General features: G+C 39.2%; 1 protein-coding gene across 1 annotated transcript in view; it reads left to right on the top strand.

Annotated features, from left to right (window-relative positions):
- Positions 1 to 16,620, top strand: part of Hephl1 (hephaestin like 1) — a 75,218-nt gene that overhangs the window by 27,877 nt on the left and 30,721 nt on the right. The window contains exons 3-10 of the mRNA XM_077108684.1: positions 595 to 807; positions 1,522 to 1,701; positions 4,665 to 4,919; positions 7,579 to 7,747; positions 10,133 to 10,272; positions 10,410 to 10,541; positions 12,081 to 12,292; positions 14,206 to 14,356. Coding sequence (XP_076964799.1) covers positions 595 to 807; positions 1,522 to 1,701; positions 4,665 to 4,919; positions 7,579 to 7,747; positions 10,133 to 10,272; positions 10,410 to 10,541; positions 12,081 to 12,292; positions 14,206 to 14,356 — 1,452 coding nt within the window. The remainder of the gene's footprint in view (positions 1 to 594; positions 808 to 1,521; positions 1,702 to 4,664; positions 4,920 to 7,578; positions 7,748 to 10,132; positions 10,273 to 10,409; positions 10,542 to 12,080; positions 12,293 to 14,205; positions 14,357 to 16,620) is intronic.

The following is a 16,620-nucleotide window of genomic DNA, read 5'->3' as shown; positions in this document are numbered from 1 at the left end:
CTCCATCTTGCTACAGGTCTTCTCTGAGGTCCTCTAATTTGACCCCAAATTACATTCCACACATGAGCATGCTTTTTTCGCCAGTGGTCCCGTGAGTTCATAACATACTTTTTGGTCTGCCCCACAGAACTGTAAGATCCCTAGAAGCAGAAAGAGATAATACCCTTGCTTTCTATCTCTTGTGAGACCTACACAGGTGCAGAATGTAAAATAAGTCTTTAAGAACTGTTCATTATTTCTTCCTGTGGCTACTTCTCCTTCCTTCTCCAGTTAATACCAAGTAAGGCAGATGGAAATCTTTCTGTCTGGTGCAGTAGGCCTAGCAGAAAATCTTTATCATGAGCATTTATTAAGTTCGTATTTCTGGGCGAAGCCCTGTGTACACATTGCATCATTTAGTTTTCTTCACTGTGGGTAGATACTAATATTTTAGTCTCACTGATGAACAACAGAGGCGTTGAGAAGTGAAGTGACTTGCCCCAGGTCCCTTTGAAATACTTTTTAAATTGGTCATGTTTGATTCCACAGGTCTGGTCCTGTCCACTACAGCAAGGGAGCTCTGTGTTCTAACTATGCTTTCTCTTCCCTTGGAAGGAGCCTTATACCCAGATGGAACATCCGGAAGGAACAAGGATGATGACATGGTTCCTCCCGGCAAAAACTATACCTATGTCTGGCCAGTGAGAGAAGAATATGCACCCACTTCTGCAGATGCCAACTGCCTGACCTGGGTGTACCATTCACACATTGACGCCCCTAAGGACATTTGCTCTGGGCTGATTGGCCCCCTACTGGTGTGTAAGGAAGGTGAGGATCCCCCAACCCCAGGAGCCTGTGCCTACCTGGTGTGTTCAAAGTGTGAACAAGATTCAGGCCTTGGTTCACTTTCTTTTCTTGTTTTACACAGAATGTGCTTCTTCTTCTGAACTTCCTTTAAGACTTAGACAATTATTCTAACACAGAAAATCAATCTGACACTGTAGCAAAGGGCAATACTTCAGATTCTAAGACTCATCACATTCTTCAGCATTCTGAAGCAGATGGTTTTGTTTTTTTTTTTAAAAAAAAAAAAAAAAAGATAGAAATGAGCTGGGCCTCCTGGCACATGCCTGGACTCCTAGCTACTTAGGAGGCTGAGGCAGGAGGATTGCAAGTTGGAGCTAGCCTGGGTGGTTCAGTGAGACCCTGTCTCAAAAAAAAAAAAAAAAAAATTAAAAGGGCTTGGGATGTAGTCCAATGGTAGAGCATCTCTGGGTTTAATCCCCCGTACCACAAAATAAAGTCTACCTTCTTGAGAGACAGCCAGGTTTCTAAGACCATGACTGTGAAGGGTTCTGTTGTATGATTTTTTCTCTTCTATGTTTGTCATTTCCACCAAAGTCTTAGGTCACTTTATATTGTGGTCTATCCTTGGGTATTTAGGTCTTTGGCAAGCTTCAGACCTACCTGATAGGAAGGAAGGAAAGCTCACTTTGATTTCATTCACCTTGAACTCTTTACTCTCTTGAATGTACCCAACAGGTATTCTGAACAGGTACTCAGGGACGAGGACTGATGTGGATCGAGAGTTTGTTATAATGTTTACACTCGTGGATGAGAACCAAAGCTGGTACCTTGATGAAAATATCCAGCATTTCTGCACTAAACCCAGTTCAGTGGACAAAGATGATGCTGTTTTCCAGAGAAGCAACAAAATGCACGGTGAGTATCTTTTGTCTTCAAACACAAACCAGGGACCCTTGTGTTGCAAGGTACTACCCAGGAGGCAAGATGCATGGGAATGCCAAACCTGGCTTGGCAAGATGTATAACTCAGTGATGGTAGTGATATGGGACATGATATACACTGGAGCCTGCACAATCGGAGGGAAGACAGGCAATAGATGTGAGCTAATTTGTTTATGAAGAATGGACAAGGCTGTGGGAGAGATAATGGAGAATCCATGTTAAACTCAGGAAAGAATCAGTGCCTGATGTGAGCCCAGAGGATTGACAGAAAGGAGAATAAAATCTTTACCACATAATAATCCAACCTCTTGCCTTGTCCATCAAGCATTTTATGAGTGGCTGCTAAATTTTAAGATCTTTCCTGTACATGGAGTTTAAGTACACACTTGCGAATTTGTTATGTGTCCCAGGCATTCTTTGAAAGTGCAAGATTTATCAAGCATTTGTTGTCTACCAGACTTTGTATTTGTTCAAAATAGTGAATTTCTGTAGTTATGCTGTCAGGTGAAACAGAAAAATTTCCCATGTCTCTTTTGCAGAGCAGTGGGTTAATGAATCATCTTAAGATGTTGGGAATCCAGTGATGTCTTTCAGTCTTTTCCTAGAGAGTGCTAGTGAGCATAAGGGAAATCTTCAACATAAACATTTCGCTTCATTTGTTGCTAATGATCCCCATCTTCTGCTTGCCTGTCTCTCAGAATCATCTTAACAGAGGCAGCCTCAATGTAGTCCTAAAATCATAAAAGAAAGGGAAGGAACTGAAGATCATCGGATCTCCCCACAACAGAACATCAATGACTTGTATAAAGTCAAAATGATAATTAGTGACAGATTGTTGCCTGGGAGAACCTGAGAGAATTCTCATAGTAAATAAAGTTTAATTTGGCTATGCTTGGGTCTAAAGCTGGTTGAGACATGATCGTGGGTACTCTATGTCCATTGTACAACATACCCTTTGAGTTGTTTGGAAACCATTTTTGGATGAATGAAAGTGAGGGAGAGGAGAAAGGGGAGGGAAACAGAGAAACATTGAAGATTGAAGTTAACGAAGACCTAAATTCAAATCATTGCATGATCAGCTTTACTCCTGTACTTTACAAAATGGAAGTGAAGGTCTCAAATGTTGCTGGAAACTACTAGAGTAACATGATGGCTGCAGACTCGGTTCCTCACATAATCCTTCCATAGTGTTTATTTTTTGAAGTGAGAATGCACCCCCCCTCCCAAAAAAAGAATGAATTACATAACCAGATATAGACCATATTTTACATAAAAACCAGCCTGTGTGCAAAGAGGTGTTGGAAAACAATCAATCCTTCTTCAAGACTGGCCAAGGAGATTTGACCAAGTATATTTAAGAAACAAAACAAAACAAAAAACCTAATCCATGTAAGATGTTCAATTAATACAAGATTTATCAGTCAATTTATTTAAATTTACTAAAATGACTTAGAATTAAGTGTGCAACCTAAGTCATTATTATCTTAGTAACAATAGCTTTTTATCTCAGTTTGAATTTAAAAAAAGAAGGGATGCAGTGATTTTTCCTAAGATCTGAATTAAGTTCTTTACTGCACTGGTCAAGTCCTGGCTGGCATTTAGATGTTTTAAAAGCATTCAGTGCTGGCCTAACGGCATAAGCTCAACTGATAAGATTCTGCCCCACTATTGTCTAATAAAAGCTGCCTTTTCCTCTCTGCTTTTTAAAGTAATAAAATATAAACATCTCATACGAGTCCTCTAACCATTTCCTTTCCTTTTTATCTTAGCATGCTTTTGTCATTTAATTAATTATCATCATAGGAAAGTGGGGGAGCTAAAATGCCAAAACTCGATTCTTGTGTTCTGAAAAGAGAACATTTAAAGTCAGACACTAAAAGCCATGCAAAAGGAATGCAAAGTAAAAGCAAAGTGAGGCTTAAGCAGAGAGCAATCTCAAGGGAGAATCTCTCAGCTGAGACAAAGGAGACAATGCTGTCTCCAAATCTATTACTGTTTGATGTTTACCAGAAGAACTGGGGACAACTTTCTGTACTCTTTGCCAATCAGGTGTTTAACTCCTCCTTCGTGTTGGGCAGTGGAGTTTTTGACATTAGTTGGTCCTCTCTGGAACCCTCATGGTGGCCATCCTATTTAGGGGGGCTGTTGTCTACAAATCAATCCCATGTTAATGTGGGCACTAGGCTCAAAAGCTGATCAGAAGTTACTTTAGTGCACCTGCATTACTAAAAGACTCTTCCTTCCCAGACAGATGGAGACACCCATAGCCATAATTCCTAGCTTCACACCAATCTCAATGGACCCCATCAAGAGTTAATCCCATTAATTCTTTTCTTTTGATGTATTTTTCCTATTAGCTCCTTTGATTCTGTTTTCTACAAATAAACAAGCACCCTTTGCTTTCTCAGCCGCTTTGAAAGTAGCTCAGAGAAGATCCTAAAGTGATTTAAAGTACACTTGTGACCTTGCTGTGCATTTCACAGCTCATTGCTAGCTATACCTAACAACACTATGCCCCAGCATTTCCTGCTTGGTTGCATAAGCCGTAAGATGAGCAAGACAGGTTTCTTGTTCCAAGGAACATAGAGTCCAGTGTGGATGTCAGAGTAATGGAGAATCAGGCTAGATGGTGACTGGGCCATCCGAGAAGTGTAAGCAGGACTGGCTTTACGCTTGACCACATGACTGCTCAAACAGAAGCTCCAAGGCTATTTTTAATGTATGCTGATTTTCATCTTATGAGGTACTTTTCTCTCAAAAAAAGACCAATACAAAGATTTTCATTCCTTTCTAAGGCATTTTTTTTAAGATCCAGAATTTCTGCCTGAAAACATTAGAAATGATCTGCACTGATTTCCCAGCTGTGCTAGAGTACATATTACCAACATCTCTGGTCCTGCAGGGGAGTCTCTTCCACTAGTGTGTTTCTGTTTTCAGCCCTCAATGGATACCTCTTTGGAAACTTCCCTGAGCCAGAAATGTGTGTTGGTGAATCCGTGTCCTGGCACCTATTTGGAATGGGGAATGAAATAGACATCCATTCTATCTACTTTTATGGAAACACCTTCATCAGCAGAGGGCATCGGACTGATACTGTCAACCTCTTCCCAGCCACCTTCCTTACGACAGAAATGATAGTCAAGAACCCTGGGAAATGGATGATAACCTGCCAAGTCAGCGATCACTTACAAGGTAGCAGGGATGGAGACCTGTGAGGAGATGCTTAGAATGGTGCGGTGGAACCGCACAGCCGCTGGTGCCTGTCTAGGGCTTGCTGTTGTGTAGGTTCCTATAGGTATTGTGTCTACTTAAACATTAAACATAGGAAAATACAGTGTGTATTGAGTTGGCATTATGTCAACAGATATTTATTAATCACCTCCCTAATAACAGGATGAAGGTGATGATGGAAAAAATGGTCAGAACTTCAAGGAACCTGCTAGTAGTTAGACATGGTTGGATATTTATGAAATGAGTAAAATGTGAAGCAGAATGAGAGACACTCTTTGGGTGTTATAGTCACTATTTTGGATCAATTGCATGACTTCTGAAGGGCCAAGCTTTGAAATGTGGGTAGGAACTGAGTAGATGAGCAAGAAAAGAAAAATTTTTCCAGGTATAAGAAACATGAACTGAGAAAAGCACATGTTCTCTTTCAGCGACAGTGAATAGAATAATAATTTTTTTTTCCAGCCCTGGAAGGTCCTTTCTAGATAATCAGGACCAATTCCCCATCCAATTCTTGAATTTCCTTTAGAACAGTTCTTTTAAGTAATGATATCAGTTCATCTCATCTCCAGGCTACTTTATAAGCACATTCTTCCTAAACAGAGACATTGACACACAGCGTTCTCCAGGACCAACCATAGGTGGATGAAAAACATTTATTGATTAAATGCCTGTTGAAAGACTTGGTCCTGGTTCACTGGGACAACATAGAAGAGGTCCTTAGTTAGCTGGACCATGAGGTCCACACTAGATAGAGAACCATAAGTGAGAAGGCTAGGGAGGCAGGTTGGGCCCTGGTGGGAAGGGCACTGAATGGTCAAGTGAAGGAAGTGGCACTGTGTCTGGAAAGGTAATTGTGATCCTCCTAGATCCTCAGGCACACTAGGCAACATACTGTGATCATTGCAGCAGTTTGGGAAAGTTGATATGATGTATATGTGCAGAAAGGATTCTATGTGCAAATTTAGGCCACTAAAAGCTAACTAAGAAGCACCAACAACATTAGAATTATGACACAAAGGGTCTGGCCTAAGATAGTAAAAATAGGAAGAGAAAAACGTGTTAGCTCAGAAATAATGTCTGATTAAATTTAGATACTACTGACTACACACAGTCACTTAGGTACAGAAATCCAACTGTTCAAGGCTGCTTTGATAGCACATTCTTTTTCCTGTTAACTGTATGCAACTAATCTTAGCATTAGTCAACTGGGTTATTCCAGTGAAATTCAACTCAAGAGGTGATCAGTAGGTGTGTACCAGATACTGGTCTGGGAAGACAAGGATGAATAAGACAAGGTTTCTATCCTGAAAAGGTTTCATGCTGCTAAATCTGGAAAGGAACTCTCTGACCTAGGAATTCCAAATCTAGATATAACATCAAGAAAATAGGGAATGTTTGAGACTAGTGAGATTGCTAAATTTGACCAGTAGTTGTGGACATAAGCTGGTACTTGTGATATAGAATATTTCCTAAAATGTCCATTCCTTCAGAAAATAATTGTAAAAAATTAGAAAATAAACCAGGTGCAGTGTCGCATACCTGTAATCCCAGAGGCTTGGGAGGCTGAGGCAGGAGGATCACAAATTCAAAGTCAGCCTCAGCAATAGCAAGATGCTAAGCAACTCAGTGAGACCCTGTCTCTAAATAAAATACAAAATAGGGCTGGGGATGTGGCTCAGTGGCTGACTGCCCCTGGGTCTAATACCTAGTACTACTCTTCCCCCCAAAATTAGAAAATAAATACCACTCAATTTTAATCAGTAATCGTACCTAGCAATACTGATAAATTTGTCCCCTCACTATTTTCTGTACCCTTATATATAAATACACAGGTCATTTAGAAAATAAAATTAATCTGCTAATTATCTGTTGGTACTGCTTTATAACTTACTTTTCTCACTTACTAATGTATCATAACAATATTTTCATGTCAGTTAATACAGAGCTACTTCATAATTGCTAATACTTCCAGTGTCCATAATGAGGTGATTGCAATGTACTTAACCACCACTTTATTGCTCAACACTTGTACTTTTCTTCAACGTTTTTGCTATTATAAACAATTTGCATGTATGTTTGCAATTTTGTCTAAATATTTCTTTAGGAAAACATCCAGATTTGGAATTCCTGCCTCAGAATTTGATTTTTTTCAAAAAAGCTATATTTCTGAATTCCCTTTTAAAAATTGTTAATGTTCCAGCCAGAGTGTTAGCAGATCTCGCCTCTACTCATCTGTCAACACTTTGAATTATTAGAATTATTAGTCTTTTTAATCTTTACCATGAACAATGGTGATGTTTGATTGCTATTAAGGTTAAGTTATTTTTTAATTAGTTTATTACTGATATTATTTCTTTAATGAATAATCCATTTAAGCCCTTTGCTTACTTTCTATTGGAGATTTACTTTTTTCTTCTTTATTTTAAAAATGTTTTATATATGAATCTTTTATCATATATATTACAGATATTTTCCTCCTTATCATTTACCCTTTGTTTTAAACTTTGTTTATAGTCCAATTTTCTCTATAAAAATTTTAATTTTCCTGAAGTCAAATCTATCAATCTCTTACTGTATCATTTCATCTGTACCTTAGCTGTGGTTTCCCTCTGTTCTGCAGCTGGTATGCTGGGACAATACAACGTTGGTAACTGCAAAAGTGGTGTTTCTCACCCCAAGATGAAGGGTCAACAGAGGCGCTACTTTATAGCAGCAGAAAAAGTTCTTTGGGATTATGGTCCTCTAGGATATGACAAATTCAGTGGTCTCCAGCTAAATGCCTCTGAAAGGTAAGTACTCTTTCCTGATGTTTCTAAGCTCCTCTCCCTAGAGGCATGTGTTAGGTTCTCCCTGTGATCTCATTTGTATCTCATTTGTATTCTGCTGCTCTGACGACAAACAGCAGAGATGGCATAATGTCACTGCTGAGAGTGGGTGGAGGATTTGATGCTTTGTGAAAGGCTGGCTAACTTAGAGCCTGAGATTCATTCATCAAACATTTCTTGAGTAGCTCCCATGCACAAATTACAGTGCTACACGCTACAAGAACTACTAAACTGACAGAATGAATAAAGCCTTTCCACACATGGAGCAGGCCAGTCTTGAAGAGGGAATAACACAGGACATTTTTCCAATGGAGAAGAGTTCCTTTTTTCCTGCTTTTTTTTTTTTCCTTTTTTAAGGTGAGCTCTTTGCTTTAGGGTGACCTACCATAAGTTATGTCCCCTCTGTAGGCTATAAATGCCCTTTTCCTCCTGTGCAGTAAAATGCCATTTTTCCTGAAAGCCTGGCTCTAATGTTGCCTCTTAAGTGAAGCCTCCCCTGACTTCTAAGTCATAATTAATTGTTCTCTAGGTGCTCATAGCACATATTATTTTTCAAATTGGATCTGGAAATTCATTAAGTTGATGTGAACTCTGTGACTTACAGAATCATGTGCAATGATGTCTGTGAAAGCACTAAAAATGTTCAATGTGATATTAAGAATGATTGCTATTACCCTATGATATATTTTCCCATTTAAGGGAATATTTAAGAAATTTTCTTTGTGATCAATGAGAAAACACCCTGTGTTTTTAAATTGCATATTTCATTCATTCATTTCATATTTCATATTTCATATTTCATTCATACATACATATGTACATGCATTCTTCCGTCAAACTGAAGCACTTGAACCTTGCCTAAAGAATTTATGGGAACCGTATATGAAAAACTCTTTAATATTAACATTCTCTATTTGCCAGTATTTTTCCAAACAGAATAATGAAAATCAGCATTAAATTGTGTTTTAGCACCCTTCCAGAATCCTGGCATACTTTCTAAAATATGAACGATTAGATTATATTCAGTCAATATTTAACATGATAGATGAAAGCTCAATGTACTAAATGGCGTGCAGGATGCAAAGATTTCTAAGACAGTGTTCTCACTTTATGTGGAGGAAGTAGCTGTGTACACAGGGCAAGAGAAGTAACTTTGCAAATTACAAATAAGAGTGAGTTCTCTGGGTGTTCAGAAAGAACAAAGATAGCCAAAGAACTTCACAGAGGAAGTGGGATTTAAACAGAATCTTCAAGAGTGACAATTGATTTAAGTGAATAGTAAAGAGGGGGGAATTTTAGATGCAAAGGTAAGGGCAAAGCACCTACTGTACAGGAGAGAGTAAATACATTGGAATAACAAGTGGATAGGGGAATGAGCATTTGCCTAGAGCATTAGGAAGAGAATTAGAATAAGCTGAATATAAAATGCAGAGGCCCTTTAATAATTTTGAACATTATTTGATTGGCAACTGACAGCAGTTGAAGATTTAGGGGCAGGTATATAATATTGAAAATTACCATTTTGGAAATTAATGTTGCAGGAGTGTGCACCCTGAGGAAAAAAAAATGAGTGAGCCAGTGTAAGATAGAGGATGCAGAGTGTGCAGTTAGAAGGTTCATAACACATTCTAAACCCAAGATGATGAGGGCATGAGCTGGGAAAAAAGGCAAAAAGAAAGTGCAAAAAAGAGTGTTGAAAAGAGAGGCTATAACATTTTTACAAAATAAGAATGCATGAGATAAGGGAATGAGGCATAAAAAAAGAGGAAAGAAAAGCAATTTAAATGACTGTAAGAATGATACTACCATTGATGGAAATAAGATAGCAGAGATGTAGTATTAGTCAGAGGTTATATTATTATATTTCACAACTTCAAAATGTGTTATTTTATGTGTATAGTTTCTATAAAAAATCCTCCATTAATTAAATAATTGGATTAACTAGACATCCCATTCCTTAATCATGCCAGATATCAAAGAGCTTACAATATGCAGAGACTATTCATATTGACATCAGCAAGAGGTGAATGCTTACTCTGCAGAGAACCCAGTTAGCTCTTTATTACTTTGTAGGAAATCATTTCGGGACTCCAATATTGGTAAGGAGTTTACCTGTGACTTCGTTTATTGCTGGACCTCTGGGGAAGAAAGGGTAATGACTAAGAGAAAAATGAGCATGAGCACCATGCAGACTGGTCAGCTCTTCCTAGGAATTTTGTTGTAACTTGTGCCATTTTTTTTCTGGGGAGACAGGTGGGTGAGTGGGATGGTAACAACGTGAAGCTCCATAATTAAGGACTTTGGTGGATATGTTGAGAACCTCAGCTAGTTTCCTATGTCTTTCCACAGTAATTCTGCAACCTACTTCACACAAGGGGAAAACAGAATAGGAGGAAAATATTGGAAGGCTCAATATACAGAATATGCTGATGCAACTTTTACTCAGAGAAAGAGACCCTCTGGGACAGAAGCCCATCTTGGAATCCTTGGTACAGTAAAACTGTCCTTTTGAATGGTTTTGAAGTGGGAGATGTTTCCGCTGCACACAGAATGACCCTCCTGCTCCTATTCACTTCTTTCTATCCCTTCTCCTCCTCTTCTCTTTCTTCCTGTTGATATTTCCCAGGTCCTGTCATCAAAGCAGAGGTGGGTGATACCCTGCTCGTGACCTTTGCTAACAAAGCTGACAAAGTCTACAGCATTTTGCCCCATGGGGTGCTCTATGACAAAGCGTCTGATGCAGGCCCAAATGTAGATGGTAAGTCTCAGCCTGGACTTAGGAAATAAACAGAATGAGTGAGCAAAGGATCAGGAGCTAAGCAGACCTTGTCCATATCCTTCTCCATCCCCTTACCAGTCCTGAGAGTGTGGACAATTAAACTTTCTGAACCGTATTCTTCTCATCTATGAAATGCAGATAATAACACTCACCTCATAGGGCTTTGGAAAGGAATGGAGGGAACAGAGCACAGGGTATAGCCCACCTTAGGTTCTTAGGAAATGTTAAATTCTTTCCTTTCCTGTCAATAATGCAATAAATCCAAAGTGAGCTATTTTCACAATCACTTTCCCTTCTCTACGATGGAGAGTGTTCCTGCTACCTGTTGCATGGGATTCTGCTGGCAAAAAGCTGAGGGGAAAGTCTGATTTCCATTGTTTTGTTAACATCAAAATCTTAGAGCTTTGCTCTACCAGCAAACCTTTATTTCAAATCAGCATGGTATGTTGAGCATCCCACATGGCCTCCCTCCCTTAGAAGGCAGGCAACACAGGTTCTCTGCACATACAAGGGGCAGCTTTTTTCCTTTGTCTTCAGGAACTGTTCTTGCACTCATGGTGCTACTTTTGGGAATCTCCTGGTTTCTCCATAGCTGTCCCCATCACTGCACCAGACATCACGGCTGCCTGGGATATTTCCTCATGCCTGAGTGTGAGGCCAGGCCCAGTGGAGAGCAGACTTTGTGGTAATGGAGAAGGGATGGAGAAGGAAGGAATGGAGGGAGAATTCCCTCTTCCAGACCCATCCTCACCCTCTCCTGCCTCAGGAGTATCTCCTGCACCTGTACTCTCTTCCTTGGTCAAAATGTTCAGAATGACTTTTTGTGTGTGGATACAGACAGAACAGCAGGGACAATAAAAATGGTTTTATTTTCCATTTTTTAACTCAGCAAACATGTTGGACATGTATTTGAACAGCACAGGACAAGATGGAAAATGAGTCTGTGGCCTTGTCTAGCAGAAGAGATTTGCTGTGTTCTTTGGCAATAGAATGTGGGAATCAAATGCACAGGCTTTGGAATCAGACAGACCTTAGTATGAATCCTGGAATTGCCATTTATTAACTTAGACTTGGACACTCACATACTTTCTCTATCTTGTAGTTATCTGGGTTATTTCCTAGTTCAATCTCCCAGGTTTCAAACTCTTTGAATGTAGTTCTCTTTCTTAACTTTCTTTGGGTATCTTCTATCATACCAAGTATATTTTACATAGAAGACACTCAAGATATTTTATGGATTTGCATTTAATTGTTGAATAGCCTATTATCACTCTTTCAATATTTGCTAAACTGGTATTTGAGTACAAAATAGAATACAGTCTACAAAGATAATTCTTGGATTTAAGCTTCTGTCTTATAAAACAGCAGAGGATGACAGTGGTCTCTCCTGGTAGAGAAAACAACTGACCTACAAAATATGTCATCACCAATGAGAGATGCTCAAGGATGAAGACCCAGTCTGACACGTTTAATGTTCTTGGCTGTTGCTTTGAGTAACTGTTTGATTTGTATCCTCAGGATTTCTGAAACCAGGGGCACATGTTAAGCCAGGTGAAACCTTCACATACAGGTGGACGGTGCCAGAAAGCGTAAGCCCAACAGTTGATGACCCCCCCTGCCTGACCTATGCATACTTCTCAGCAGTTGACGCAATCAAGGACACCAGTTCTGGCCTTGTAGGGCCTTTGCTAGTCTGTAAAAAGGGTGTTCTCAATGCTGATGGGACACAGGTAGGCCATCAAATTTCCCTAGGTTTTCAGAGTTGTGTAAGGGAAGGATCAGTGATGTGGCCAGAGATTAGATAAGTGATGCAGGGTCAGTTGCAAAAACAATTTCTCTTGAAATTCATGTCTACATAATGAGGGTTATTTTATTTTATTGTAAATTTAATTTCTAAATATCCAAAGTTACCAGTGCCCACCCAGGAAGCTATCCGTCATTGTAGTTGGAATTCTGTGGAACTCACACTCTCTGTCTTGCTTCAATTCTGGAATCTTCAGAGATCTACATGTAATGCAGCTGAGATCCTTCTTTGTGGACAAGGTTTCCCACACTGGCCATCTCCTGTGATCTTTTGAGCATTCAGTGTGCAGGCAACACTGAAAACACTGTAATTACCTGCTGGAAACTAGAAGTTACTGTCTGTGGCTGAAGGAACAAAAAAAAAAATTGTAGATAACTTGTTGTGAGTCTCAACTTAGAGGCTTGGATGGTCTCACTGAGTAGTGGGGGAAACCATAACACTTCAAGCTACATCTACATGCTATTAAACACATTATGAAAAGAGAAAATTCTAGTCATTTCACCATTTGCTTCACCAATTACATCACCATTCACAAATTGCAAGGCATTTTATTTAAATAGTATGTTTTATAATATTGAGCATTGTGTGGAATTCCTTCTGGGATCAAAGGAATTTCTAGGTTTAGGGAACACAAAGTATCTTGCTCTATCTAAGATTTATATTTCTCTGAATGAAGGAATGATCCTGGAAATGTCTACTGCACATATAATAAACAGAGTCTTTGTATTGTACCTCAACAAGAATATGAGGTAAAGCAGAATGATTATTCACATTATAAAGCTGAACAACCTGAGGCTCAGAGACATTGAGTAATAGTCCAGAAAATACACCTAGAAAGTAGTGAAAGTTGGCAGAATTCAGGACTTTGAGCATATAATTGTCCTTTTCCCAGGACATCAACTTGCTTCCTACCAGTTAAATACTTGAGCCAATGAGATTAAGTGCCAGAAAATATTTGTAAGATAATTCTGATTTTTTTCCCTGTTGTATACATTCAATGGTAACTTCAAGGTTTGCTAGAAGCATCTTACAGTTTGTGGAAGTTGTTGCCCAAGTCAAATACTACTTTTGATGAGACCACTTACACAAGATTCATGGGAAATAAATAATATGAAGCACTTCATACCTAGAATTTGGTTGAGAGAGAAATCCATTTGGCCAGATAGAAAGTTATGTTTCAATGCAAGAAATACTTAAGAAACATAGCCAGATGTGGTAAAACAGCTTAAAAACATAACTTCAGCAACTTGGGAGGCTGGAGCAGCAGGACCACAAGTTTTAGGCCAACCTCAGCAATATGAAAAGGCCCTAAGCAACCTAGCAAGACCCTGTCTCAAAATAAAAAAATAAAGAGGACTGGGGATGTAGCTCTGAGTTCAACCCCCAGAACCAAAACAAAACAAACAAAAAAGACCTACTATATGTCAGTTTCTCTAGGCAAGTGGAAAGATGAACATGAAAAGAGATGTTTGCATCTCCATGCATCTCTATTCTAAGGATGTCATAGCATAAGGCCAGGTGCTATAAGACCGTATTTTAATAATCATAAAAATAACCCTGACAATGGAGGCACAGTGAAGAAAGGTTTCTGAGCAGGGACATAGTTTCTTGCAAGAAGTCACATGAAGAGGGGAGAGGATAAAATGAGACAGACGATTTTCTGGGTGTCAAGTGAACTTGTTAGAGTCATGCCCAGGATCCTGTCTTACAAATTGATCTGGTGGATCTATAGTTAATGTTAATTAGCCCTACCCACTTTGTGTGAATTTTAAAAGGGAATCAGTGCTCTGAATTCCTGCAAGCTGTACTTTTTATGTATTCATTTCTTTCCTTTTTTAGAAAGGAATAGACAAGGAATTTTACCTACTGCTCACAGTGTTTGATGAGAATCTGAGCAGGTATCTTGATGAAAACATTCAGAAGTTTACCTGGCGTCCCTTCAGTGTTGACAAGGAAGACAAAGAGTTTGTGAAATCTAACCGAATGCATGGTATGATGAATGGTTTTCCCCTCCTGTAAATGAAAGGTTTAGTTGCATTTGAAGTGAGTGTATTTGGAATGTTTTAACTATCTGAATTTTGGTCTCTTGAGTATTGCTCTTGGTCATGAAGTGAATTATTCCATGCTTTGCAAGTTATCTTTTAGAGATAATTATCCTTAATTATCACTTTTAAAACACTTTATCAGTCTTAGATCAAGAAATACAGAATTTGAACTAGCAAAGATCACAGTACATCAGAAATGAAGAAAATCGCTGACAAAATTCCCTTGTGTTCTCAATAACATCCAGTTGATAACCCAAGATATAATAGGAGATAATCTTACACAGCAACATATCCTAATCAAGTAAAATAAATGACTGCTGAAAGGGCTCATTTGTAAAAGACTAGCAGTTCCTATCCAAGATCTTCATTTGGGAGGAATGACCTAATTCTCTCTCCCTGTCTCTCTTTATGCCAAGTGTTATAATAGCAAACCACCTGATAATTGGTTATGACTAACAAGATTCTCATTAGTCTTGAGCATATTACCTAAGGTGGCAGAGTAATAAGCTAGGGTCCAAACTCACTGCCTTCAAGAGTGTGCAGCTGACCAAGTGCTAAAGTAAGTGCTGTAAGATAAGAGATGCTGAATTGTTCATTTTAAGACCAAGCATAATATCTAGGCTATAACATGGCCTTTGAAAATATTATGGAAGAATTTAAAAATAGCCCTGAGCCTCCCTCCCAGCTGAGGAATCCCCAAAAGTCAGGTTAACAAATGACCCACAGCAACCAGGTCCTAGACTCCCAGGGTCCCTTGCCGGGTTTCTTGTCTAGAGACTAAAAGGCTCAGGGGTCACTCCAGTTAAACTGGGCTAACTGGGCTGCACGAAATAACCACAATAACACAAATAACACAGGAGACACAATGGCTCCTCTGACCTTAAGGGTCTGCAGGAAGAGAGAGAGAGAGAGAGAAAAAGAGAGAGAGAGAGCGCACGCACACACACACACACACACACACACACACACACACACACACAGAGACCCCTTTTATTGAGGAGAAGCTATTCAAATGAGGCAAGGGGTCAGGTTTCAGGGGGCTGAGTCTATCTTCATGATGTCCACTGTCAGCAGGTTGACTGACACCTGGGTAGGCCATACCCAAGGGCACAGTAAGAGAAGGGGACACACACAAGGCACTTCCATGGAAGATTCTATCCTAAACAGGGCAAGGGGTTATATTACAAAGGAACAGGTGAGCATAGCCTCACCCATGGGGCTGTAGCAAGACACACCCATGCACAAGACATCCACCCTGTACCCAAGAAGGGTGGGAAAAGCTCTGCCACATTTCTGGGACTGAGCGCCTCAGCACCCAGCCGGGGAGTGTGACTCAGTCACGTGTAAGGTTAGTCTCCCTCAGTCCCTGATGTTCAGTTCCAATAGAGTCCCCTCTTGGACCAATGTAAAGCATGGACCAATACATTTTCAGGACCATCTCTGAAAACTTCTGCTACAATTAAATATGAATTCCTTTCTGAACTTCTTAGTAATATAAAAAAAAAGGAAACTAAACTGGAAATAAGGAAACATAATAATTCCTAATGGAAAATTCAAATTATAAAATGAATTTATCATCAGAAGGTGATTATACAAAATATAAAACAACTGAATGGACCATGTTGAATCCAGCTCCAACCTGGTTTGACAATACAAAACTCATTTTCATATTTTGGAAATGCAGGACATGTTATTCTTAAAGCAAAGTCCAAGAAAATAATATGTCTCAATATGATCAACTATAAACCAATGTCTAGTTCCAATCTTTCTTGACTGCAGTGGGAGGAATAAAGCAACAAAGTTAACCTGCCCCTCATATGGAACAATGCTTTGAGTTGCATTTATTATATAGGATGTATTAAAAATGTGTTTGCTGAACAAGTCAATGTCCTGGAAAGAAAAGCTTAAAACAAGAGTGCTAAGTCAAGAAAAGAGTCTCTACCAAACCAGTCAAGTACTAAACTTTATTAGCACCATGGTTTACACAAGTATTCTTTAATATTTGAAGGACAAGATTTAGATTATTTATTTGCAAAAGCAGTATCAAGGGTTCCCTCCCACCCGAGAATATGTGATCTCAGGAGCCCCAGAGCTTCTTGAAATTTCTACTAATAATCCAAGATTTGAAGTATGATTACCAAGCACCACTAGTTCTGCAGACACAGGAACCAAAAGTAATTTTATTTATTTGACAGCAAGATTATACCAG

This window comes from Callospermophilus lateralis, chromosome 2 (genome assembly GCF_048772815.1).
Source record: "Callospermophilus lateralis isolate mCalLat2 chromosome 2, mCalLat2.hap1, whole genome shotgun sequence".
NCBI classification, from domain to species: Eukaryota; Metazoa; Chordata; class Mammalia; order Rodentia; family Sciuridae; genus Callospermophilus; species Callospermophilus lateralis.
Note: the sequence above shows the minus strand (reverse complement) of the source record. Positions and strands in the feature narration are given on the sequence as shown.